The 27,999-nt window shown below is 43.6% G+C and overlaps 1 protein-coding gene across 3 annotated transcripts; it reads left to right on the forward strand.

The window, feature by feature from the left end:
* On the forward strand, positions 1-27,905 carry GSN (gelsolin). Of its 3 annotated transcripts, XM_075519935.1 has the most exons (18): positions 45-123; positions 907-964; positions 14,966-15,167; positions 16,104-16,258; positions 17,394-17,555; positions 17,787-17,936; positions 18,224-18,313; positions 19,258-19,390; positions 19,842-19,930; positions 21,254-21,469; positions 22,299-22,432; positions 23,236-23,326; positions 23,884-24,054; positions 25,037-25,211; positions 25,477-25,601; positions 26,148-26,225; positions 26,935-26,995; positions 27,461-27,905. In XM_075519935.1, the coding sequence occupies exons 2-18, from the start codon at positions 932-934 to the stop codon at positions 27,628-27,630; spliced, it is 2,235 nt and encodes a 744-aa protein (XP_075376050.1). In that variant the 5' UTR covers positions 45-123; positions 907-931; the 3' UTR covers positions 27,631-27,905. The 3 variants fall into 3 exon arrangements, with proteins under 3 accessions (XP_075376051.1, XP_075376050.1, XP_075376049.1); XM_075519936.1 differs by lacking the exon at positions 907-964 and having other exon boundaries at positions 1-123; XM_075519934.1 differs by lacking the exons at positions 45-123; positions 907-964 and adding an exon at positions 13,584-13,733.
* The last annotated feature ends 94 nt before the right edge of the window (positions 27,906-27,999 follow it).

Raw genomic sequence — 27,999 nt, forward strand, 5'->3', positions numbered from 1 at the left:
CCCTGGCGGCGGGCGGCGGGGCCGGGGCGCGCCGCGGCCCGCCCACGGGGCTGCCCGGCCCTGCCCTGCCCCGCCCGGCCCCGCTCCCGGCAGCTGCCTCTACCCCGCCAGCGCCAGCACCAGGTAGGGCCGGGCCGGGTGCCCCGAGGGGGTCGGGGACGGGCCGCAGGGAGCCCGCTGGGGAGCGGTGGCGCGGGCTGCCCGCCCCGCCATGGCGCGGGGCGCTGAGGGGGCCGTGAGGGGGAGTCTCCTCCCCGCGACCCCTCCGGCTGGCGCTCGCCTGGGCTGAGGGGAAAGCCGCGAGGTCCTCGCCGAGGGGGCGCGGGGCGGTTCCGGGGGACGGCGGGGGGGTGTGGGTACGGAGGGAGGCGGCGGCCGTGGCGCCCCGAGGCTGTCAGCCCCTCGCAGGAGGGAGGCGGGCGCCTGGGTCCCGGCTCGGTGCGTTTCCTACGGCATCTGCGGGGACGGCGGCCAGGCTGCGTGATCGATCTCCGTGACTTCCATCAGCACAACGCCTCAAAGTTTGCGGTGCCTCAGTGTAACATTTACCGTCCTTCAGAGAGCTTGGCTTGGTGCGTTAGCCCGCCCGGTGAGGTCGGAGAGTGTGTCGGTGACATACCCCGAGGAAGGAAGGGCCAAAATACCCCCGAGAGCTGGGCCGGGCCTGAGGAGTCACCTGTGAGGAGCAGGGCCTGGCAGCTGGCAGGGGCTGGGCTGCCTCCGCTCCCCACCTAACTTAGGGTGCGTGTGAAGGCTGGTAAAAATAGTGCAAGTCCCTTACGTGATGGGAACAGCGGGGTTTTGTTTGTTTTGTTCTTTGCCTGGGGGAAGAATGTTTGAAAGCTCTATTTGAATAGAAATTAAAAAAAATGTAGACACTTAAAACGTATTTAAAATGTTTCCTAGGAAGAGTGTTTAAAAAAAAAAAGTTATGGGGATGACTTGTTTCAAGGAGGCCTCATTAGTAAGTAGATCCTCTTTGAATAAAACTGCTTTGAATGTTATTTGCTTTTGGATGTAAAAAATCCGACTTTGCTAACAAGGATGATACTAGCATTGTTTCCCCTTAAGTCTCTTATTTTTCTTACTGATCATTACAATTTCCATTTTCCACTACCAACTTTCTGCATGATGCAAGTTTATCAGCAAAAAAATTTCCTTTGCTGGGGTATGGCATGGCTTAGCTTAGGGCGTCCTACTCTGGAGTCAAATGGGGGTGGAGGGTCCTTAAAATCTCTCATCCTTTAGGTTTCTCAAACTATTTTACAGAATACTGTACAACATCCGTCTGGGCAAATGAAACAAAACCCGAGTACCGAGGAATCAGTCTCGCACAGCCTTGGCTATTGCAACTGGTTTCTCTCATCTTGTCCATGAGATAGTTTATTCTGTAGTCCCTACTACAGAGAGGTGAGAGATCAAAGTTTAACCCATACCACTAGCAGAGAGAAGCAGAACTCAGCCTTGTTCAGCATCTGCTCTGCAGGATGGCTGCTGCTGGCATTACAGCCCTCTCCCTGCCCGCCCCACTCTATCTGTGCTAGGTGCGGTTTCAGGCTCTGGATTGAACTCGGCTGTTCACCTCCAGAGCGGATAATGAGAATGCTGTCCTCTGTGCTTACGCACCAACCCTGGGTGTCAGCATTAGTTTATCTGTACCATTGATGGGCCTCGTTGCAGGACTGACTTGCTGGAGTGGTGAGAAGTCCAGCTCCATGGATTTCACCCGAACTCAGCATGAAGATAGGGCAGGAATTGTAGGTATACCTCAGCATTGACATAGGTGGATGGTGAACTTCTTAAATGTTAAGTGTTTAAATACAGGGAGGGATTTTCCAGTGGTTGTCTCGAGTATTTAGATAACAATTCGTTTTAGCGAGAGCTGAGTACCTGCAGCGTCCCCAGGAAAATGTCTCCTGCTCTCAGAAGAGTGGAAGGCTTTCTCCAGCTGGATGAAATTCCAATGCTATGGGGAAAACACTGGGGAAATTGAACCAGCCATCCATCTTTGGCTGCTTCTGAATGTCTAAAGGGTGACAAAGCAAAAATGCTACTGCTAGTTTCAACTTTGATTTTACAGGCACAAATCCAACACGTTTGTGAATTTGTTCCTTTCATCACCGAAGCAGGGATGTGAGATAGTGTTCCACAATTGAGTTTCATGGTTCTGACAATGTTATCAGGGGGGATTGCTGCCAGCTCCAGCTAAAAGTCTGGCTGCCTGACATGTTCCATTACAAGGCTGGTTTTGTAGATACTTCATATTCTTTTGTGAGTGCTTCAACCACTTACTGAGTTTGTAGTGTGGTCGGCAGTGTCTCTTGAGGGGGAGTGCTTCTTCTGTGGAAGAGAAGAGCTAAGAGCCTTCCTACAGGACAAGAAACAACAGCTAGCTGTTTTCAAAGACCCATACTGAACTAATGCTTCCTCCCCACCCCAAGTTCAGCTAAAATAACTTTTTGTTGTAAGTTGGGTATTTTACAGAGTCCCGGTGGGAACTAAATAATTCTTAAAATAGCACTGTGACATATTTTATTACTCAGGATTTATATCTGCTTTCAACTCACTTTACAAATACAAGCTTTCCATTTTAATTCCAGTCTCAGACATTAGTGTTGCTACTGAGTAGCATGGATGTGAAAGAGGATGTTGGACAGGAATATGCAGCTTCACAAACCAACCATTTCCCACTTTTGCTTTGGAATCCTGACACCAAAAGACACAGGTTTTTTTCTTTTTCTTTTTTTTTTTTAAATATGAGCTGAAGTGGTCAAGTTGCAGATTGGTTGCAGTAAAGCAGAACATGGTTAAAGACAGATATAAAGTAGCTTGGGCACAATAACTAACTATTGTTTAGGAATAAGCAGCTGCTCTTGGTTTTTGTTTGCTTTTGCAGCACTTAGGAATTGCCATGTGAGTAATCTAGTTCTGAATATGTCTCTGCCTGATTGGTATCAAATGCTTTTCATGAAAAGGCAGAAAATTCTGATATGGGCAATTTGTCAGTAATAAGTTGTGTATTATTTCTGTTGATTAGTGGTTGTCTGATTCTCCAAACCAGGTATTTGATATCCCTTCTAAAAATTTAAACTAAAAAGCAAATTGTATATATTGTTATTTTATATGTCCAGTTCTAATCTCTTTTGAATCCTTTCAAACTCAAGACTCAAAAGATGTCTTGTGTAGTGGCTTTCAAAGGTCACTGAGGTTTTACATTAAGAAGGAAACCTCAAGTTATCTTTTTTTTGTGCAGCTTATTGCTTTGTGTACCTCTGTCATGTCATTTGTTCTGCTTCTCACAGCATTACTTCAAGTCCTTGTCTTTTCAGTCTCTTAATCATTAATTAATCACTTCAGACACTAAGAAGACTAAGGGAATTGGAAAGAAATGCTCTGGATGATTAATTCTTTTCCCATAAAAGCAATAAACATGCTGGAGTTCTCAGCTACGAGCCATGCTGGAACTTTTTTTCCCATATCAGACACAAACTCCCTAGGTGGGGATAGTGCACAGCTATTGAGCCTACAACCGTGTTTTGTCAGTTTGTGAAGTATTTTTCTGCAGGAGGCTCCACAAAACAGTGGTAGCGTGAAAAGGCAGTGCAGTCAGATACAATCCTCGGGGCACAGGAACAGAGAAGCTGTCACACTGGTTTATCAGTCTCTCGTCTCTGACTGATGGCAGCTCACAGCAGATGTTTAGACAAAGGAAGAGAATGGAAAAATGCACGGGCAGTTTTTCTCAGGTCTATCCTTGTGACTTTTGGCAGGCAAGAACTGTCGTGATTAGGGATTTCCTGAACTGAAGGTTGCATTCAGATTTTTTTTTAAGTAAGGAGAATAAAAGTAAATGAACTGGCGGCAGGAGAGTCTGAACAGACTTTATATGCACCAGGCCTGGATTTCAGAGGATATGCTTCTCCCTCATCTCTGCTTCCCAAGAAGTCACGGATGTTGGCAAATTTCCAATATTTACACTATGTCCTGCAGTCTTCAACTCCCTGATAGCAAAAGTACACTGATTGCCAGAGCAGATTCATCAAGCCTCCTATTAGCTGTTTGGCACACCGCTAGGTGACTCTCTTTTTCTGTACACGTACCAATATGCTCATACCCTCCAGAAACAGCTACACTGCCGGTACTTGCCCGATCATAGCAGTGACTGCTTCTCTTGCTGTAGCACAAGTCCTGGTAGGTCCATCACTGTACAGAGACGCTCAGAGTACGTAGTCTGCTGATCCGGGCGTGTATCCAGGGCACTGGAAGAGAGCTGCCTGATAGTATGTCGCTGTTAAATCCCATCATAGGTGAAATCAGATCAGACAGTGTTTGTAAGATGTCAACTTTCAGTCCTTCACACCTGCTCGGTAAAGGAAACCATGGTCAGAAACATTAGGAAAGGAAGTAGCAGCCTTTAACAGCAAGCGTTTGACTCTCAGCAGGATTGCCAAGTATTTATCTCTGATTATCTACTGATGATGCATTTGCAAGGTTAAATAGAGCTCTGACATTAGTGGAGTTAAATAGAGCTCCAGCAGCTTTTTCCTGGGGTGCTTTGCAGTGCTTGGCAACCTGAAAATGCCAGACTGGAATAGCCATGCTGGATCACTGCCACTCAGCTGAGGGAGAGTGGTGGTGCTGCTGACGTTGGAGTGGTTGATTTGGTTGGTATTCTGGGGATTTCTGCCTGTTCACACTTCCCTCTGGAGAATAACCTTTATTTTAATTTGCCTATTTATTTTTCCCCACCTTGGTGTGGACTAGGACTTAGCTAGTAACTGCATCCTCAGTCAGGATATTCAAACCAGGTTGTCAGGTTTTTTGATCAGAATTTGGGATGTGATGGTGGCTGGGTGGAAGGGCTAGATGGTATAGACTCTGAAGTTTGGTTTTATTTTTTTTCTCCTTTTACCCATTTCAAAGTGTTCTTTTCTGACTACAGGGTATGTTTTTGGTCTTTCCCTTCCTCTTCTCCTCTTTTGTCCCTCATTCACCTCCCACTGAGAACCCGAAGAGCTGGAACTGATCTCACCTCATGTCCCAGTGCAATTGGGAGAGGGAGAAACAAATGTTTGTCTGTATTAGGAGGTAGTCAGTCAGTGGGACACCATCCAAAAACAAAGTTTAAACATATGTTATTTACAGAATGTTTCCACACACAGTAAAAATATAGCTACAATTCAAAACAGCGTCTTTAAAACACTGGAGGAAATGAATCATCCCGGGATCTTTCAGGATGGATGGAGGCTGCTGCGCTGAGAGCTATCACCAGTAGGACTTTCCCTTCTTCCAGGCTGTCTGCTTTGAGAATACTTGTGGTTCCTCAACACCGAATCCTGAAGCCTGCTAAAAATAAAATAAAATAAAAAACCTCTGTTAATCACCAGAGGGAGAGCTGCAACCAGTTTGCTATGAGGAAGAAGGGAGCGTTTTGGCCTGTCTGTTCATAGCATTGCCCTCTTGTGGGATGGGAGCTGGGCGCTCCTGCTGCCAAGGCTGTGGTGGCAGCTGGTTTTGGAGCTGAAAACAGCAGTCGTGAGAAGGTCTGTCTCTTCAAGCCAGAGTCATTAATGCAGTGGCCACACCTGCATATGTTAGGAGAACTGATAGCAAAATGGAAAGAGGAACTCAAATATCTCTCCATGTCTCCATGCTCATTTACTTAGAAGCGGGTGTTTGTGAAGAAAACCACTTCATGTGAAATGAGGGAGTCCTGTCTCCTCCCGGTGCAGAGCTGCCTGCATGTGTGTGTGCTGGGTGCAGGACTGGAGGAAGCTTTTGATCGTAGCCATAGGCCAGTCTCTTTTGCCTGTCAGCAGGTAACTGCAGGTACCAAAAACCTACATTGGTTGCAACTCTCAGCCATGCCTCGTGTGCTGATCATTGTCCCTGATCTAGAAGAAGCACTTTGATTTTGAATGTATATTAAGTGAACTAATTTCTGTTAATTCTGAGTTGCTTCATGTCTCGTGTAGAGGTTTTTGAGATGGAAAGATAAATTCTGTGTGGAGCTGATTTGGAAGGCAGGAGCTCACTGAGGCAGTTTCTGTGCAGTTACCCCAGGCTCCTGCTGCTGTTGCAGCAAAGCAAGGCCAGGCCCTGTGGTGGGCTTGCTGTAGGACTCAGACGTGCTGTGCTGTATCAGTGTGGCATAAGACAACATTTCATCTACGTGATTTTTACTCACAATTTGTTTATACTCAACCCTGATATTTGCATGTACTTCTCTTGTCCTTGTCGGATGTGTAGCAGTGGCTTGTTGTAAGTCCTTTCACCTAGCCGCCTGTGTTTGATGCTACACTTACAGTGCAAGGCTGTGTTTCATGCTTCCCTTTTGGACTCATTTTAGGCCATCTCTTCTGGTTCCCAGCCCTTCTTCTCCAGTAATAATGTATTACTCTGTTCTTCTTTGGGTTATGGATAATGGATTGAACAGGCTTCTGTGCTCCAGAGGAATGTATTGGCTAGTTCTCAGGCGAAAAACAGTTTGCATAAAGTTGCAGATCATTTCCCCTGTACACAGTCAGGACCTGGTGACTGGAGGAAGAACATCTGTGTCATTTCCCTGCAGCTGACCACAGGCATGTCTTCACTGCCTCCATTAATGTGTTTTGGCTGTCACCACCAGATCTCTCTATGGGACATAAGATGGGGTGGTAGTCATATTTTTATGTCTTACGGGTTACATAAGCACTCCTTTAAGACATGTTTTTGGCACTGAACAATGATTTGTGTTTGAGTATAATTCAGGATTCATTTTTGCTCACAACTGAATGAAAGTAGTCAGTGGTTTCCACTGATCTGTACTTATCTATGCTGTGTGTATTTAAGTGCATGATTGTCATGGTTTAACCCCAGTCGGCAACTAAGCACCACACAGCCACTCATTGTTCCCCCCCTGCCCCGGTGGGATGGGGGAGAGAATCGGAAAAAAAAAAGTAAAACCTGTGGGTTGAGATAAAGACAGTTTAATAGGGCAGCAGAGGAAGTGAAAATAACAATCATAATAATGATAAAAGAATGTACAAAACAAGTGATGCACAATGCAATTGCTCACGACCCGCCGACCTATGCCCAGCCCGTCCCCGAGCAGCGATCGCTGCTCCCCAGCCAACGCCCCCAGTTTCTATACTGGGCATGACGCCATACGGTATGGAATAGCCCTTGGGCCAGTCAGGGTCAGTGGTCCTGGCCGTGCCCCCTCCCAGCTTCTCGCTGGCAGAGCAGGGGAAGCTGCAAAGTCCTTGACCAGTGTAAGCACCACTTAGCAACAACTAAAACATCAGTGTGTTATCAACATTATTCTCATCCTAAATCCAAACCCCAGCACTGTACCAGCTATAGGAAGAAAATTAACTCTATCCCAGCCTAAATCAGGACAATGATTCAGCACTCACATATGCTCTTAAGGTAGGGCTTTTAAACAGTTGATTGTATCAGCAGATTTTCTCTGGGTGTGTTTCAGATGGGAGACCTATATATTCTCCAAAAGTTTCTCCCATGTAAGCGATAATCTTCCCGATTTACATCACTGCAGCTGAGAAGAACCTGAGGCTTTTGTGTTGAAGTTTGTAGCCCTGGTGCATTGGGCTGAACCCTCCATGTTTACTAAGTGGATCATATTCAAAAGGTAGAGAGACCAGAATAGAGCTGACATGACTCATAATGCAAACAAACAGCTGGAAAAAGTGAACAATACTCAAATCATCTGGGTGTTCTAATTTGCTAAAGTGGTTAGTAGGAATTTTAACTTATGAATGCAAAAACCTACTTGCCAGTTGTACAGATAATGCTGTACTTCATGTCCAGGACTGTTGATCTGAGTTCTTGGAATCCAATGCATATTTTAAATGAAGGAGGAAGCTGCTGAAGGGACAATGCCAGTTTGAATTTTTTGGATCTGTGGCTGTCTGCGTCTGTTAAGATGTAGCTGCTAGGAATACCATTAGCTATGCTGCTCCTCATATAGAGAACTGAAATAGTTTATGGAGTCACCATGGCTAGGGTAGGAGGAGGCTCTTCCATGCCAATTTTTCTTGTCCCAAATAAGCTTTGTTTACTACCTTCTTCAAGGGATGGAAGGAAAGGGGTTGTTTATAGTTTCATGTGTATATGAATTTAGGGCTGTCTGGAGACTGAAAACTAATCTATCATTTTAAGTATTTTTCAATGCCTATCACCTTGGCAACAAAGCTGAAGTCCCACCAGATTTATTTTCAGTGGCTTACTGAAGAGTTAGTCATAATATATACTGTTTTGGCAAGGAGGCCATAAGGAATAGACAAGTATTTTTGTTTTCAGTATGCACTGTCATCAGCTGTTAATACTGTGCTGAACTATCTGCCTTTCTCTGTTTTATGCAGCATCATGTCTTGAGTTTTTTATTGTCAGAACTTGAATGACTGTAGTGTTCACTCTCACAATCTTTGTAAATTCATCAGAGTTTTTATGGGTTGGCAAAGGATCAGAGAAAAAAGAAATGGCTGCGTGAGTAGTCAGAAAGTATAGATCCTCCTCAAAGTGTAGAAATAGCTAAATCTGAAGCAAGCAAATAACTTTATTTGTGGTACGTTTGATCTCTTCAGTGTCATTATTTCAGGCAGTGATCTGGAGAATGCAGCTCTTACTCTGGGAGTGTTACTGTCGCAAGTACAACCTGTTGATTTTGTTGGGATTGATCATGCTAGTAGGATTATACGATTTTGCCGCTTACAAAACGCAGTGACTTACGGCAGAAATACGGTGGCAATTTACTTCTTCTGGCACTTGATATAGGAGGTCTGGAGTGCTGTGAGACAAGAGAGTCTTTCTTTTCCTGAGGAGATATATTATTATTTCTTTGGAGCAGTCCATATTCTCCAGGCAATTTTTGCCAAGTAATTAGAGGGAAAGAGAGAATTAGCTGGGTGGAAATAAAACTGTTTGCCCCCAAGGTACAATAAGGATTGGTGCACAGGAAGCTTTATTTGCAGCATGAATGTTGTGTGGATACAGACTCTACTAAGATTTACTGTTCTCCCCATATTTTAGAAATTCCGTCTGTATTTGCAAGTTATTTTGATGCTCTGCAGTATTATCCATTAACATAAAAAATACAGCCTTTGCCATCTAGAAATGCAGAAATTGTTCCAGAAGTAAGCAGCAGGTGTTTTAGATAGTCTGTGGTGTCATATTATGTTGGCTGCAGACCTTCCTGTGTGGGCTTTGTTTATGCAGCAAGTTTAGACAAATTAACTGAACCTATCATGAACTAGACACTGGAGCTGTAAATGAGAACAACCGCATGGTATTCTGGCCTACCACCACTTATTTCACAGTCTCATTTCATTCAGCCAAGCTTTCCTGAGCAGCCCTGTGCAGGTAAGTCCTTACCATATTTGTGGGTATATACATGTGCGAATTGCCACAAATTAACTATAGCTCCAAAAAAATGCTGTGCTCATTTTTCTCTTGTAAGTGGCCAGTTACTGAATAAAAGTTGCAAGGAGAGGAAACTATTGAACAGTGGTTTTTCGAATGTGAGGGAGACAGAGTTCTGATCCTTTGTGAGACAAAGGAAAATAAGCCCCCTCACCCCCACAAGCACTGTTTCTTTTAAACCAGGATGCTGTTAATGTAGTGATCAGACCTCTGGGTCTGTGTTCCACGTAAATACTCACTTAAAATGTGTCTTTCCTTCGCAAGACATAGGCCTCTTTACAGATGAGTCTATTTGAATGAACCACTGCACTTATTTCTTTTTTCGCCCACTATTTTTACCAGCAATTTTCCACCTCTTCTTTTCCAATTGCCCATCTTCAGTAAATATCCAGAAAAAAAAATTCCAGAAGTATCACTGAATGGCTTAAAAATATATGTGTTCTTTATAGTCTTAGAAACATCAGAGTACAAAGTGTTGTGAGGAAAGCCCTGTAAGCTAATATTTGCTGTGTCATATAGAGGAACTGGCTACTAAATATTTATACCCATTCCATTGTGTTTAATCTTGCTTTAATAATTATTTAACTTAAAAATTGTTAAAATATTATCATTACTGTCTTGTGCATTTTGTGTTCTGAAATACTCTGGCAATACCAGAAGTCAGAGCATGTTTTGGTTGAGTGTGTGCATTCCTTCAGCTTTGGTAAAGCTGCGCTGAATGTTTGAGGTTGAGTCAGGATCAGACTGGAGCCTAACAGAATAAAGATTTTTCTCCTCTTTTTTTCAGTATTGGATGATATTGCCTCATAGAAAGAAAGTTTAGATAGCATCATTAGACGCTTTAGATGGTGGTAGGTGTGAAGATGTGACAATATATATGATGTGAAGGAACTAGGCATTAATTATTCCCTCCAATGGACTTTGCAGTGTGACGAGACAGACTAAGAGATTCAGGGCTCTGTGTCCACAGGTTTTTCTTGAAGGGAACTGGACATTCCTTTCAGCATAGTTGTGCTGGGCCACATCTGAGCAGTGCAGAACTGGGCACCTTCTTGGCAGAAACAAATTCAGAGGAGAGTAAAGACAAATGGTGAAAGTGCTGATGGCATCAGTTTATGAGGGTGTAGAGTGACTCTGTGACAGATGCATGGGAGGCACAGCCACAGAGATGAATGTAAAGAGCATAAATGGAAGTATTTAGGGAGGGAGGCAAAGAGAACTGTTTATTATAAGTTGCAGGGTGGAAATAAGAAAGGTGTTTTGGATTGGATACCAGGAGAGAAAACTACTGAGTCCAGGAGCAGAGGTGGTGGAAGCATCAGCTGTCAGGGCTTCCAACAGCACCATAACAGAGAGGAGGCACAGCAGGGCAAGAATGTCAGGTTTGCTGAGCAGACAGACTAGATGGTCTTTCTGACTTTTCTGGCCTTTCCTCTGAAGCAAGCAGCTTCCAGCCTCAGGGAAATCATTTAACTCTTTCCTGGCAAAGCAATCTCTAAATTCTGCCATTGATCTGTGAGCCAGATGCAGACTTTTGTACAATGTCAGCTTCCCTCACATACCGAGTGTCGCATTTTGTGTTTGGTAAATAGGGAGTGCATCGCTGTAGTTATTTCTATAGGCCAGTCTCCATTATATGGCATTCTCAGCTAGGCCTGTCATGATTGTGTTAACTGCACATCTGGATACCATAATACGTTGTTGTCTTCCACTGTTTGCTCAAATCATTGGACTTCTTTTCTTAAGTTCTTGTTTTTATCATTATGCAGCCAAGTGTCATTTAGATGATCCATCTGCACTGAAATCCTGTATTCCAAGTCCTTTCCTTGTTTTCCTTAAATAACTTTCCTTTGCATAAGACGTTGGCTCTGCGTAGCACTCTTTCTGTGACTAAGCTGGACAGTTTTATTAACATCAGCTTGAAATTTGCCTTTTTCTCATGTCTCCAACAGGACATCCTTTTCGGTAGGGTCCTGGCAATCTTATCTGGCATATGCCCTCAATAAAACGTCCAGAGCACAGATTTCTGTGGCTTGGTTTAACAATGCAACATTCGCTGACAGCAGTAATAAACCATACCAGCTGTTGGAGTATATTACACTTATTCCCTTCAGATTAATTTTTACCAAAGAACACTAGAATATACAATTTATTCATTGTAGCCCTCTTTCCCTCTTTTGCCTGTATTTACATTCTGCAACTAGTTGGCAATGCGAGCTTGGACTGAGGGCAAAACTTATAAAATGTCAAGTTAATTAGAAGACCAAATAAATCGTTTTTCCAAAATATCATATATGCTTATGAGCATATATCTGCAGATTACAATATATCCTAAAATGGGATGCTAACAAAGAAGATTATCGTAGGTCTTTTCGCCTTCAGTCTGTGAAGTTTGACCAAGCGTGGCACTATACAGGTATTTATTAATAAAAAGTCCAATGTATTTTTCCATTTATAAGGGACCCATCTCTTTCTAATGTTATGCAATCCAGTCATCTTGGTCTGGGGATGCTGCAGCTGCAGAAGCCTTTCACAGCTGGCTTCCTCAGAGTCAGGGTTCCAACATTTTTTTCACTGGGTCTTAGACCTCAACGTCCTTCACAGAGATCAGAAATACCAGCAGGACTAAGACTTTGTCTTTATTATCTATGTCAGTTTGAGAATTTCCAGTGAAATTTTCCAAGGTACGTTAACTAAATCAGAGTTTGCCACGGTGACATTTCAAAACAAAATGCATCAGCTTGGACAACAGAGAAGCAGAGTGTTCTAATGAGAGAGAGAGAAAAAGAGAGAGAGAGAGAAGGTATTCTCATGGGGAGCGGAGAAAGCACAGACAAAGTGGGGTCTGATCTTTCCCGCATGGAAGTTTTGTTGTGGACTTTTGTGGGTGGAGGATTTGGCCCCTTATTTAAGCATCTTTTGCAAGATTCTGCAAGTAGGAACCTCAGACTGTCAGTAATTCATCCCTGGGTGCGTTAAGAGCAAAAGAGTAACCAGCAGCACAGCCACACGTAGGCAGTAGTTACATTCCTCCTAGTGTTCTTGTTTGACCTTCCAGGATATTCAGAACCACAGACCAGAGAGCATGTCTGAGGCAGGTCTCTGCGCATCCCTTGGGCAGTGTTTGGCAGACGCTGTTATCACAGACACTGCTGCTTGCACCTCCAGGAGCCATTCCACCCTCTGGTAAGAGGATAGGGCTGCTGTGTTCCTGGGGTACTGCAACGGAAAGTGGGATATAGCTCTTTCTGCACAGTTTACTTACTGCAGACACTTGGAAAATGTGATAGATTGGCTTGCTGAAGCGTGAGAACGGTTGGAAGAACAAGCTCTTTACTGGTGGCAGATCATTGGTTTGCTATGACCAGCCATACTATGTTGTAATTCCATTGAACTGAATATTCCTGTCACAGGGTCTTGCTACACCCTCAGTAATATTTGGTTGTGAAATTACTGAATTAGCCCGTGGTCTGTCACCTACCAGATTACTGACGCCCTTTTGTTAACACGTGAGCTGAAATACATTGGTCCATCTCAAACGCCTCCAGGGTGTATTACTCTGATAGTAGCTTGCATGGAGATTGCATTCAGGCACAAGACACACAAAGCACATGCTGAATTTTGCATCATGCTCCTCTGAGAAGTTCAGAGAGATGAGGGCGTGTTCCGTCCATCCTTAGGTTATTCAGTTGTATCCTTTCAGTGTTTCTCTGTTCTTCTCATCTCCAAAATCTTTCTCTGCAGCCCTTGGCATCTGGAACAGCCTTTCTGTTCCTCTGCGTATTATCAACTTTCCATCTATTTGCAGTTTCCAGCTGACAAAATGTTGCCTCTGTTGCTGATGTCTCTTAATTTCTTCCTCTCTTATTGGCCCTATGACTAGATACTTGGCTTGTTTGAACATAACTGCACTGTCGGCTGTAATGGATAGCATATTGTCTTGAGTTATTGCCTGCTGGGATTAAGCATCTGTAAATGGCTGAAGGAGTCTCTGAGACTTCCAAGAGGTCTGTTTGCACAAACATGTTACGCCCCTATATTGCAGAGGGGGTGGGTGTGTTTGTCCCTGATAAAAGATTGCCTTCTGCGGCTCATCTTCACTAGCAGCAAGAGGAGGAGGGAGCTGGGACTCCCTACAGCTTCTGCAGAAGAAGGGACAAGCCCATTTGCTGTTAGAAATGGGCAAACAGGACTTAAATTACATTTTTCTCACTCTTTTTTGCACAATGGCTCTGAAGCTGAACTGTGTTAGCTCCATGTCTGTTGCAGAGCTTGGATATGTTGTTACAGCAGCTGTTGTGCTTTCAGCTGTGGTAAGTGATTAACATCACGATTAAACATTGAAAAACTTCTGTTTTTCAATTGCTTGTAAGATGCACACTCTCTTTTAACTCTTTCTAAGGAGTTTGTCCAATTTTATAGTGGGAATTTGGGAGAAACTAAGTCAGGCTGACTGGAATCATAATGTTAAAAGTTCATTGTGTTCTATCTTTGTTTGATATCTGATTTCAGCTTAGGAATCACTTCGGTAGCTAACTTGCTATTTTGCTTTCTAGTTTGTAACATTCTTTATTTCTGCCTTGAAAGCTGAGCGTATTGTACTTTTGTCCATCAGCTACTGTGAACTATCTTCTTTGTCAAAATACTGGATGCTTCTAATATAACATTTTAATTTTTTCTTCCCTGTTATCTGATACCACTCAAAGGCATGCTGTAATATATGGACAAACTTCCTTTGTCAATATGACATAAATGTTTTATTTCCTTTCAGTATTACCAAAGTGAATTCTTTTATAATATAGTTATAGAAAAGTGTTCATTACGTTTGTTAAAAGAATGGATTGCATATTGTTAATACATTGCATTAGTATGACAATACACATATTAAACCAAAATTGCAAAGTCCTTAGGAAAGGATGTTGTGTATATTAGTGTAATTCCTATAAGGGAACAGTTACACAGAAGTACTGAAGTAACGTGTCAGAAGAGAAGAGATATAAGAAACCTGTTAATTATCTAACTTTGATGATATTCACAAAATTTTCCAGAAGGAGCGGGATAAGATAACACAGGTTTTAGGAAAACTCTAAATAATGTTTGTGCAAGATGTACAACATGTATAGTTAAAAGGGGTTTATTTCCTACAGTCTTGAATGTCATGCAGCATTTATAGAACAGAATAGTCAGCAAGCGGATTAGTCTTTCACTTATGTGCCATATTGAAAAGCTATACATTAGTAAAGAAAATATGTAGAGTAAAATCAGGAGAGGTAGACAGAAAACAGAGAAAAGAGAGTTTAGGAAAGAGCAAGTCAGGAATAAGCCAGGAAGTAGAGTTGATTGGAAGTGAAAATTAACAGTGATCGATTGAGAGATCTCCCCCCCCCCCCTTTTTTGTTTTTCCTTCAAAATTCAGTGCAAGAGAAAAAAGGAAACTTTCCACTTGTGCCTGGAACAATAGTGAAGAGATCAGAGGCGATATAATTTAAACATGTGCTTCCCTTGTACTATGCATATTGAACAACATTCTCTGTCTCGCCTCTAGCCTGTCAGCATGGTGGAACACGCTGAGTTTTCGAAGGCTGGGAAGGAACCTGGCCTTCAGATTTGGAGGATCGAGAAATTTGATTTGGTACCAGTGCCAAAAAATCTGTATGGAGACTTCTTCACAGGAGATTCCTATCTGGTGCTGAACACCATCAGACAGCGGAGTGGAAGCCTCCAGTACGACTTGCATTTCTGGTTAGGTAAGTGTAATGGGAGTGCCCCTGCGGAAGTGGGAGCCCAAAGTGTTCCTTTCACTACACCAGCCTTGTCTAGTAAGTATTACCCAGGGAAATAAAAGGCAGAACCGGCAGTACAGTGAGAATGCAATTTTGGGTGTATATAGTGCTAATGACCTTAAATATTTGAAATGGTTTCTGCAATAGTGAGTACAGCCATCTCTGTACCTAGAAATAGCTTTTTCTGATCAAGGTGACAGAGTAAGTCCCTGTTCTCCAGACACTCACAGAGAAGACAAGATCTCAGATAAAAGGGGCGGCTGAAATCCTTTCTGTTTGAAAGGACTCAATGAGTGGGATTTTTCCCCCTGAAGTTCAGACCTCCTAACTGGCCTTCTGCAGTAAATGTCACCAAGTAACATGGTAAGGCTTTCTCCACATCCTGCAAAACTGAGACTCTTTGACAATATCATAGTTGAAGCTATATAAGATACTTGCATGGTGCCTTGTTGTATCTGCCATCTGTCAAAAGGTTTTCCACACCAAAGAGCTCCAGAGAGGCAAACTGCTGTGGAACTGATGCCCCACTAGTATCTACAGCCTTCGTAAAGCCTGATAATGTCTTCCTGCAGATTCATCTGTCTGTGTGTTTGCTCCATAGCAAGTTTCCTTCCAGGACAGGGTGAAATGGCAAAAGAAAAGTGAATGATACCTACTAAAGAGACAGCTGTGAAGCAGTGGGGCTGCAGCAGTTACAATGTATTGTAAGCCTGCCAGAAAAATATAGTTTATACTGCTGTTTGGAGTCATTATTAGAAAAGTTTGGAAATGGCTATTCTGCAGACCTTCCTGGAAAATAAACTTCCCAGTAATCTGCTTTCTCCCTGGTGTTTTTGCACAGTTGAATGTAGAGGCGGAAACCCTGCATTCTGTCCAAGTTATTGCCTTTTCATTTCTTAGGAGATGAAAGCTCTCAAGATGAGCGTGGGGCAGCTGCCATATTCACTGTCCAGATGGATGACTACCTTCAAGGGAAGGCTGTTCAGCATCGTGAAGTGCAAGGCCATGAGTCCTCAACTTTCCTGGGGTACTTCAAATCTGGCATCAAGTACAAGGTAGGTGATGACTGGGTCTTTATACTACCAGGCTGAATCAAGTCTGCAAGAAATGGCATCCTGCCCACTGCCCAATTCTCAGAAGAATGAGAATTGCCCTTTTTTCAGTTGCTTAAAAACCATTCTCAACCAGATGTTTTCAATGAGTTGGAACTGACAGGGTGGAGAACTGCAGATCCCAATGGGAGAGCTTTGGCTGAATTAATAATACACAAGCAAAGCCCCAGGAAACTTTAGGAATCGAGGTTTTGTTTTTCTTCAAGAAGCAGAGGAAAGAACAGTCCCAAGACGTCTGGAATGAATTTAAGAAACAGCAATCTGAGTTAATGGGAAACGCCTACCCAGTAGATTTAATTTCTCCCCACTTACATAACAGAGTTTGACCTTTCCAGTCTTTTTCTGTGCTTAGCCCACCTCCTTAGCATATGTAATGTTTTGGTAAAGTAGACAAGTAGTAGTGGGAGTTATTCTTCCATGCCATTGCAGAAAAGTGGAATAGAAGAAGTAGAAACATGCAGTCAAGAATGGTAGTTCATTAGGAATCCAGTGGCACAAGGAAAGTGATATCAGGTCAAATTCTTGCAAAGTGCTTACATTTCCTCATGTCTAAGACTTGCCTAGTCTTTCTGTTTTGCTTCTTTCCCACTCATTTGTTGTTACTTTTATTCATTTGAATTTGGTTGTGCTTTTTTTTGAGGATAACTGACATTAGTCCTGTTGTCTACATTGACAAGTAATTCCAAGTATCTCTTTGTCAGCAGAGAAGGTGAATCCTGAGGTTGGGATAATTTCTGGTAGGCAGGACATATAATACACATGGAAATACACTCTTCACCCCACCAGTCAAAATCCTATTAATACCTCTACTTATTGTGATCTTCTTCAAATTTGGAGATCTCCAACTGTATTGTATCAGTGTCCCTTAGATGCTATGGGAACGGATAGCTGGGAGGTACTGATAGATATATGCTATACAAAAGCCCAGCCTGGGCAAACTATCTCTCTCTGCAAGCTGCTGATGACCCTCTTTCCTGTGAGAGGCAAAAACTGCTCACTGATAGCAAATCAGTAGGATTTTCATTTTTTCTGAAGCAACAGCACAAGTGTGAATTGCTGTTTCTTTGTTTTCCCTTAGGCTGGTGGCGTGGCTTCTGGCTTCAGACATGTGGTTCCCAATGAAGTGACTGTGCACAGGCTTCTGCAGGTCAAAGGCAGGCGAACAGTCCGAGCGACGGAGGTCCCTGTGACCTGGGAGAGCTTCAACACAGGGGACTGTTTCATCCTTGACCTTGGCAGTGTAAGTACCATGTAAAAGACAAGTTTAGCAGACTTCCAGGTGCAGGAGATGCCTATAGTTCACGTAAGGATTTTTTTTCCCCACTCTGTTGAAGCTGTCTCAAGTGTTGAGCATTCTGAAACATGGTATAGCCAGTCTTTTAACATCTTTCAGTCTCAGCCATACTGCCATCTTGTCTAGAGGGGGGTTGTTACACTCTGACAGCTGCATGGTCTTTCTCTTTTCCCCCAGAACATCTTTCAGTGGTGTGGCTCCAACAGCAACCGCCAAGAACGGCTGAAGGCCACTGTGCTGGCCAAGGGGATTCGAGACAATGAGCGGAATGGTCGTGCCAAGGTCTATGTTTCGGAGGAAGGATCAGAGCGGGAGGAAATGCTTCAGGTTATTCGCTTTGTCCATTTGTCTGTGCTGGAGTGGGAAGGGCGGTATGTGGAAGAATGGGTGGGATGGGTAGACAGGCTCAGTAGTGTGTGTCTTTACATACGAAGTGTTAGTGCTGTAAACACTCAATTCAATGCAGACGTGGTCCTCTGCATCGCTAGGACATCAGAGTATATTTTCACTGTTGTTGATCTAGAAGTTTCTTCTACTTGTTCTTGTGGCTGGAGCATCTGAGGAACAGAGATTTTCTTGGATTGGCTGGTAATTTTTTTTTTTCTCTCTCACAGGTCCTGGGTCCAAAGCCCAGTTTGCCACCAGGAGCTTCTGATGATACCAAAACTGATACAGCCAACAGAAAGCTGGCTAAGCTCTATAAGGTAACAAGAAACCCTGACAAATAACATGTGGAGACTGGAGTGATCTTTGCACAGTTAGATGGAGCTGGAATAGCAGAGAGGAGCTGATCTGATCTGAGTCCTGCTTCTGCCTCATTCTGCTGTTAGCTTTTTGTGAAGTTTTATGTATGCACCTTGGTTGCTTACACTGCATACCCACATGCTTTCTATTGTCTTTATATCACCACTGCTGACTGTAGTGAGACAGCTGGGACTGTCCAGGAATTTTTGAGGGAAAGATGGAGTGTGAAATGAATGGGGAAAAAAGAGTTTTCCTTTGTGTTATCAGGCATTGTGTTAGGAAGATGACAGGAAAGAACTAGAAATAGTGAGCCTGAGAACCAGGATCTACCCCTTTGTACATCCAGTGAGGATGATGAAGCAATGATTTCGAAGGTAACATTTGCCATCAGCCAGTGTAAGTGTAGAAGAATGTCCAATACTTTTTGGGAGGAATCTTCTCTACAGCAGTCTCTGGTAATGATTTGGTGAATATCTGCCAAGATGGTTTGTAGTGTGGACCTTTATCCATTAGTAAGTACAGGAATGCAGACTATTAAACCCACTTGACACAGGGAGGCCTATTCACAGTTACCAGGACTGTCCCCTCCAGTTCTTGGGTGCAGTTGGTTTGTTCTAGAAGGTATTTCTTGGCTGCTTGTGCACCAGGGATATTTATCATTTTGGATCAATCTTTCTTTGATTGTATCTGCTTTATTAGAAGTACTTGAAATCTTCAGAGAAAGTGTTATGTTTTTGTCATACTGTTGCTGTGTCATAGGTATCCTGTTTGAAAAACAATAGTGCTTGAAGCAGCCAATGCATTCAAATTTATTTCCCTTCCACTCCCTGAGTTTTGGACTATGGCCATGAAGCTGGAGGGAACAGACAATGCCTTATCTAATCCCCATGCTGTGTTATCACAGGTCTCCAATGGGGCTGGGAACATGGCAGTTTCCCTGATGGCAGATGAGAACCCCTTCTCCCAGGCAGCCCTGAGTACAGATGACTGCTTCATTCTGGACCACGGCACAGATGGAAAGATCTTTGTTTGGAAAGGTACCACAGAGATGCGGGTGAAGCTGATTATGATCTTCATCCAGTTACCAATCCCTATTTCTTTCAAGCAGGGTAGGAGAGCATACACGATGGTGGTGGTGCTTTTCAGGGCAAGTTCGGATAGCATTAACAATCTCAGAAAAGCACTCCCATCTGAAATGTCAGGTGCTGAGGTACAGGAACTTTAGTGTAGAGAATTAAAGGGAGAGTCCTGGGAACCAGGAAGAAAAAATTAAATTAATATCATAAGTAGAAAGGCAATTGTGCTCTCTCAGCCATCACAAAAGGCGTAAAAGAGATCAAACAATTGTCATTTGCTATTTGGCATCATCTAGCTGGAAGGCTGTGCCCTTCTACTGTTGCAAAAGGTAGGAGTACCTGGGACAGTTTCTTCTCTGGGTATGCAGAACTTTTTAAAAGTTGACCTCTTTTCTCTCTATGTTTGTTAAAGGCAAGAGCGCGAACTCTGAAGAGAAGAAGGCAGCACTGAAAACAGCTTCTGAGTTCATTGATAAGATGGGTTATCCAAAACATACCCAGGTAAGGATGTGCAGCCCACCTATGGCCAGCCCTCAGACACCACTGAGGTTGCTTTTCATAGAATCATAGAATCATTTAGATTGGAAAAGACTTTTAAGATCATCAAGTCCAACTGTTAACTCAGCACTGCCAAGTCCACCACTAAACCACGTCCCTCAGCACCACATCTACACATCTTTTAAATACCTCCAGGGATGGCGGCTCAACTACTTCCCTGGGCAGCCTGTTCCAGTGCTTGACAACCCTTTGGGTGAAGAAATTCTTCCTAATATCCAGTCTAAACCTCCCCTGGCGCAACTTGAGGCCATTTCCTCTTGTCCTATCACTTGTTACCTGGGAGAAGAGACCAACCCCCATCTCTCTACAGCCTCCTTTCAGGGAGTTGTAGAGAGCGATGAGGTCTCCCCTCAGCCTCCTCTTCTCCAGGCTGAACAACCCCAGGTCCCTCAGCCGCTCCCCATCAGCCTTGTGCTCCAGACCCTTCCCCAGCTCCGTTGCCCTTCTCTGGACAAGCTCCAGCCCCTCAATGTCTTTCTTGTAGGTGAGGGGCCCAACACAGGCCACTGACTCCAGAGCACGGCTCACATGAAGTGTCACTGTAGCAGCCTTTCAAGTAGCTCTTGTTTTGGGTGATCTGCTCTTCTGCAGGGAGATATTGCAGTGTTGCTCCTGGGCTAACACTGTCCTTAAAATAGCATTTACCCCAACACAACTAGTATTTAATATTTCTTCCTCTTAGATACTTTTTTTACCTTTTCCATGGCCTTCTCCAAAGAGTGAAAAAGAGAAGGCATAGATAAACCTGCCCTTCTTTTTCTTAGGGAGATGATTCTAAGAGCTTAACATCCTTTCAGCCTTCCTCAGAACTCACCTGAGACTGACTCTGCATCTTATAGCATATTGAGACCCATATTGTTGGTTGTGATAGTATGGACCTTCCAGGTGTAGTTACACAGAGGCTTAAAGATTGAATAACACTGGCTTGAAAGAAAAAGATCCCTTCAAACTAGTGGTCACAAGCAGTAGAAAACAGATGGTTTGTGATGTGTCTTTTCTCTTGGGAAGGATCTGCCCGGTATGGTAATAGCTGGAGGTACTATTGATTGCTGTGTCTCTGATGATGGCATCAGTGAGACCTGACATTGCTCTTAATACCGCATCTTGGCACCAAGCATTTCACTGCTGTGATCTCAGAAGAGCTGTACCAGGCAATTCTCTGTCAGCCTGAAACCAGCGCTCACATGAAGCAAGGAGTAGCCAGAGCTGGAGCTGTGTGGGATGGGGGGCAAGGCTGCTCCTGATGGGCTGGCTCATTTGTTTCAGATCCAAGTCCTCCCTGAGAGTGGTGAGACACCTTTGTTTAAGCAATTCTTCAAGAACTGGCGGGACAAGGACCAGACAGAAGGACTGGGGCAGGCTTACGTTTCTGGTCACGTTGCCAAGATCGAGAAGGTACCTTTCGATGCTGCCACTCTGCACACCTCCAAGGCCATGGCTGCCCAGCACGGAATGGAGGATGATGGCTCCGGCAGGAAGCAGGTGAGCAGTGTCAGAATCCCTGTGGGAATGTTTCCAGAATTCTCTTTGCTACTTGATGTCATTCCTGCAAGAGCAGCAAGACGAACGGAGGCCTGAGAATTATCAACACTGCAGTTTCGTAAATGCTGGGGGAACTTTTAACACCAGAAATACCAGCAGGGTCTTGAGAGCCCTGCAGCTAAGCAGTGTAGATGAGCTGTTAATTTTGACCCCAAAATTTCCCTGGGGGCAATGCTTCACCCAACAGTGTGGAGCCAGACTTTCTCATTCCTCCTCCTCCCTGTTATTCTAGCTGTTGCCATCACACCTGTGATGGGTGATTGTCTCAGAGCACCTGTCTCATGCACCTGGATGCATGCATTTGTGCATAGAAGCAGTGGTGGAGGTGGGCTTGAAAGGGCTGAGTACTGTCCAAAAGCCCACAGAGGTCCTAGGCAACGTTAGACTTTTGAAAAGTCCCCAGTAAAGCCTAAAAGCTCTATTCCTGACCGTCTATCTGAGAGAAATTGAAACGATCACATCAGGTACAAAGTAGGCATCGGTGCTGGTAGTCTGACTCGCATTTTCTCCAGTGGTTCTGACAGTTCTGATGAATCTGATCAAGGTTTGGGAGCTCACAACAGGATAAGCTAAATGTGCCCTGCTTCCAGGCCTGGCTGCAGGCTGCGGAAAGCCAGGCTTCAGCAGCGTTCCCCAGCAGGTGGGGCTGCAGGACTGAATTTGGGAGGCTGAATTTAGGAAGAAAACAGAGCAGGACCTCTGCCAGGGAAGTCTGCTTATTCTGCTGTCACGCTGAACTCAGAATATTTTTGCTCCTCTCCTTTTCTAGATTTGGAGAATAGAAGGCTCTGAGAAAGTGCCAGTGGATCCTTCGACGTATGGCCAGTTCTACGGAGGGGACAGCTATATTATCTTGTACAATTACCAGCATGCTGGAAAACAGGGACAGATTATTTACACTTGGTAAGAAAGTTTTCCTGATACAAGTCACGAAACACTGGGGCTATGTGGAGCTGAGAGTCCACTTCTTCGAAAGTCAATCACTGCTGGTTCCCACTTACAGAAGATCCTCAGGGGATAAAATTTCACCCTGGATAACCTTCCCTTGCAAACAAAACAATACCAGAGGTCTGGAATGTTTTGTTTGAAGTGGGACAATGGGAGGAATTACTGTGCTAGTGGTTCACCCCCCAGTAGTTACTCCCTTCTTTGGATCAAGCTCTAGTTCTTTTTGCAGAGTTCCTACATATTTCGAGACCACTGTAATTAATTTTTGATACTCTGCCACCTTGGCTGGTGGCCTGTGGCTGTTACAGTTCCCAGACCATGCCCTTAAAGAGGAGTTTTTCAGCAGGCAGTCTCACAGTGGTCTTCTTCCTACTTGTCAGCAAGCAGAGAGGGCGCAGGCAAGCTGTCTAACTGAAACCAGAAAGGATGCAGTCTGTATGGGGGCTGCATGTGTAGTTCCTGATAACAGTACCAACAGGCATGTTTTTAAACTAGCTGCTAGAAAGATAATGGGAGATAGGCATGAAGATACTAAAGAATCTGTGCTTATTATCTAGAAAACATTCCTATCTCTCTCTGTAATCACTGCTTACAACATAGAATAGTGAATTGCTCCTTCATGTTGAATGAAGTGCTGCAGAGGTGTGGTAACAAAGGTTTTCCTTACCCCTTCTTGATCTCTGTAAAATGTGTGTGTGTGTGTGTGTGTGTGTGTAAAAGGGCTGAAAATAAAACTCAAATTTTGCCTTGTCTTTCAGGCAGGGCGCAGATTCCACTCAAGATGAAATTGCAACCTCTGCATTCCTCACAGTACAGCTGGATGAGGAGCTGGGAGGCAGCCCTGTGCAGGTAAAAAACCCAAGCACAACCAACCAACCAACCTACCCACCCCAACACTGGGAATAGATTTTATTTTTATATATATATATATATATATATATATATATAAAAATATATAATATATTTTATATTTATATATATTTATATATATATATATATATTGGTTATATGATACCAACTGGCAGTGGAAAAACCCAGTCATGTAGTGGAAGCCTCCAGCCACGGTGTAGGTGTTATGGAGTGGCTGTGTGCTTCACCTATGCTCCAGGTATTACGCAAGAAAGTTTTGCAAGTGGCCTGTATGAGACAGGAGGTTTTTTATGGCTGTTACTTGTTACCTCTGTGCCAGTGGATCACTCACCAATTAAAATGAAATGGCAATTGTGAGAGCTCAGTTTAAACACGGGTCTGTTTTTGCACGGGAGGCAATAGCTAAGCTCCTGTGACCAGCTGGGTGCTATATGAATATTCCAGCTGGAAAGATGGTTCTAAAGGCTATTTCTAGTATATCTTGTGCTACTCTTCAGCAGCAGCTTACAACTGACAGCAAGTTTCTTTTTCTCTAGAAACGAGTAGTGCAAGGAAAAGAGCCACCTCACCTGATGAGTATGTTTGGTGGAAAGCCCTTGATTGTTTACAAGGGTGGAACCTCTAGGGAAGGAGGTCAGACAGCACCTGCAGGAACACGGCTGTTCCAGGTCCGATCCAGCACCTCGGGGGCTACTAGAGCAGTGGAGGTATGTGGAAAGGGAGTTAACTTTGTGTTGTATGCAAAGGCTGCGATGGGAACATGATCCCTTTGAACAGAACAAGGGCCAAATTGAGCTCTCTGATGGAAACTGAAACACACTTTGAAAACTTTACCAGCTGTTAAAAGATGCCTCTTTTCCCATGGATAAGTTGTGATACTCATTATTTTCTAATTAGTTTATAAATATCACCTTGAATACATTTAAGCTATTTTCTCTTCAGTCCCCACTAGATGTGGCACCCTGCATACTATGATACTTTTCAAACTGTTGAAAACCATTAGGATCTGGTGGTTGTGACTTGTTCTAAGCCTGTGTGACAACAGTGAAGACAGAAAGTGCTAAATACCCTATATGCAAATAGAACTTGTGCCAGGACATAGGTTAAAAGCTCTACTCCTTTGAAAGAAAATGCACACAACATCCACCCCCCCCCCCCCCCCCCCCGTGCAACAACAAGAGAGAGGCTAAATCATAGTCAATAGCTACAGGTGAGGCAAGAGTACTGTTTTATGTCTGCAGCAACTTCCTAAGTTTCTAGCTTCAAGATGGCATGTCCTTGTTGACATAGAGGAAATTACGTTAATGATTCATCAGCCTCAGCAGCAGGGATATTGCTCTACAATGGTCTACCCAGCAAGTTCTTAAATCTCCTGTCATAACCATAAAGACTGGCAAAATGACAGATCCAAGCATTCTTGCCATAGGTCATACGTATCTGTAGATTACACACACAAACGCACATTTATTTACTCTTCTCACGGGATTAAGTCTAACTCATCACTCAGATAGAGGCAAATACAGAACATACCTTATAACCTTACATGCTTGTATCTTGCAACATATCTTATAACCTTACAATATCTTGTTTGCAGTTTATTCAAAGATAGGTACCGATTTTTATTTTGAAATAATGGGCTCTGCGTAGAGGACGATTACATCTGACACGTGCAATGTTCGTTCTTTTCAGCTGGATCCTACTGCCAGTCAGCTGAACTCCAATGATGCCTTTGTCCTGAAAACTCCCTCTGCTGCTTACCTTTGGGTTGGCCAAGGAGCCAGCGATGCGGAGAAATCAGGAGCACAGGAGCTGCTGAAGACACTGGGAGCTCGCCCAGTACAGGTTTCTGAGGGCAGAGAGCCAGGTGAGGGAGGCGCAATGGAGTCTGAGATCATTTCTGTGTAGCTGCACGGTCTCGGTAATTATTTAATGGATATTTTCTTTTGTGTCTCAGAAGAAGGGAAAGTGGATATAGGCACTGAGGGGCTTCTCCAAAGTATCTTCATTATCTTTAACAGCGCACTCATGTTTGTAGTTCTGACATAGAACAATGCTTCAAGTCCTACCCAAACCATACTGCTACTGTGGCTTCCATGAATAGTTGAAGCATCAGTGTCTCTCTTTTTCAGATAATTTCTGGGCAGCTTTGGGTGGAAAAGCTCCTTACCGTACCTCTCCCCGGCTGAAGGACAAGAAGATGGATGCTCACCCCCCTCGTCTTTTTGCATGCTCCAATAAGAGTGGACGCTTCACTGTGAGTATCTAAGAAGATAGTCAATTAATTCAACATCCGTCTGACAAAGCTGGGAGAAGCTCAGTCCCAGCCTGCTCTGAGCCAACCAGCAGGCTGTTATACCTTAGCTTCCTTTGTGGTGTTGCCTCCAGAAGGAAGGCACCAACACCAGTTTTCTGCAGAGCGAGCAGCCAGTTCTGTTGTGCTGTTGTGTCAGCACAGCAACTTTCTGAAGCATGAAACTGGTCCTGCCCTGATTAACAACCAGCATTCAGACTCCTCAAATTTTAACTCATGAATTTTTCAAGTAAAAAGAGGCAGCGTTACAAGTCTTGGGCATGAGTGAAAGACAGTTTCTCTAGGTAGACAGGGACTGATTTTGTGTTCTGTGGTCCAAGAACACTTCTGTGACAGCCCCAGTTGCATGGTCAAATACCATGCCAATGTCTAACTTAATGCATCTCACTGACCGGAGGTGAAACTAGAACCTCTGTGAACTGGGTTTCTCCTGTAAAGGTAAAATGGCGCTTGAAGTATGTGCTCATCTTTTAACCTTATGTTTTCCAGATTGAAGAAGTTCCTGGAGATCTGACTCAGGATGACCTTGCTACAGATGATGTTATGCTCCTTGACACATGGGATCAGGTATGTCACATTTACCTAGCGAAGAGGGACGCAAAGAAAAGGCACAAATTGGCTCTAGATTGAGACCCAAATTACAATAGCTGGAAGAGTTGTTGTGTTATAGTCCTTTCATCCTCAGGCCTGAGAACAAATCACCTCACTAGTGACACTGAAGAGAACTTACACCTGGAACTTAAGAAGAGAGTTGGTGTCCTGCCGCTTCTTTGGGTAGCTTAAGGGCTGAAGAAGACACACTGTTGTGTATCATGTGTCCTCTCCCCATCTGTAAACTTCTCGAGGGCAGCACCCTTGTCCCGGCTGGAGAGGACTGCAAACCATTGTTAGGATTCAGCAGTTTAAGATACTGACACATTTTCTGTTATTTTTCAGTAACAGACTGTACATAAATCAGCCAAAAGGCAGCTTAGAGATGAATTTTGTATGTTTTATATAAAAATGGTCAAACATCTGCTACTTTTTCCTGATGTTAAGCTAGTGTATAATTTGTTCATGTATCTAGAATTTACATAGATAAAACACAGTCAAAAAGCTTGTTATCTACCAATAGCTTTAGTCACGTAGGTCAACAATCTGGGCACACTAACACGAGTATGTTCTTGTTCTGTGTCATACTCTGTTCACTGAGACTTTGTCTAAATTATCCTTTCTTTCATAAAGAGATCAATTGTTGCTGAAATAATTCATATGGTTGTGTTTTTTTTATCTTTAGGTCTTTGTATGGATTGGGAACGATGCCCAAGAAGAAGAAAAGACTGAGGCTTTGAAATCCGGTAATGTCACATTTTCCTCTCTGTTTCTTATTTTCCACTATCTGATCAGAAGGCAGGCAATTTAATATACTGAGAAACATACCTTAATCACAACATAAAACTCAGTGTTGTGATCAAAGCGATCACATCTCAAGAAAGGAGGATCCCTACCATCAGCACAAAGAGGTGTAGTATTCAGCCCCACTCTGCTTAACCCCTAACGCTGAAAAAGTATCCTTGTGTGGGTAAGCAGGTGGAGGCTGCCACTGTATTACAGCATTTTATAATCCTAATGCCAGTTTTCTACAAACAAGGGCCAGTCTTCTACCAGGTGTAGATAAAAACAGAGTGAAAACTTTTGTGGTTTTAAAACAAACAATCTGAAATTGTATCTCTAGCACTCATTTAGCTACAATTAAGCTGTTTCAGCTGTTGCTCCGTAAGACTTGTACTCTATGAGATTCCCTTCTGCTTGTGTCTCTTCAGCTAAACGGTACATTGAAACTGATCCGGCCAGCCGAGATAAGAGAACTCCAGTCACGGTCGTTAAGCAAGGGTTTGAGCCGCCAACCTTCTCCGGCTGGTTCCTGGGCTGGGATGATGACTACTGGTCTGTTGATCCTCTACAGAGAGCAATGGCAGATGTGGATGTCTAAGTAACAAGTTTTTTCTTTTTTTAAGTGGAGCAAGTTTAGTGCCTTCAATGCCTTCAAGAGCTACTTCCTCCTGCAGGATGCATGTTAACAAGGCAATGATGTTAATAGCCAATTAGCTGTGCAATAATTACCGACAACAATCATGACCAGTCATTGACCCTACTCCTTGCTTTGATTATATTTAATACAATAAAGCTTGCATGGAATATGTGAAAAATAGAAATGGTGGGGTTTGTTACGAAGAAGAAAACATTAAACAGAACCTGTAGATCCCACACTTGAACTTGCTTGAAACAAATACACCTTAGAAAAAACTAAACCTTCTTCGTGCCATCTTTTGCACATGCACTTTTTACTAAATGGTTACTT

This window comes from Mycteria americana, chromosome 17 (assembly GCF_035582795.1).
Source record: "Mycteria americana isolate JAX WOST 10 ecotype Jacksonville Zoo and Gardens chromosome 17, USCA_MyAme_1.0, whole genome shotgun sequence".
Taxonomy (NCBI): Eukaryota; Metazoa; Chordata; class Aves; order Ciconiiformes; family Ciconiidae; genus Mycteria; species Mycteria americana.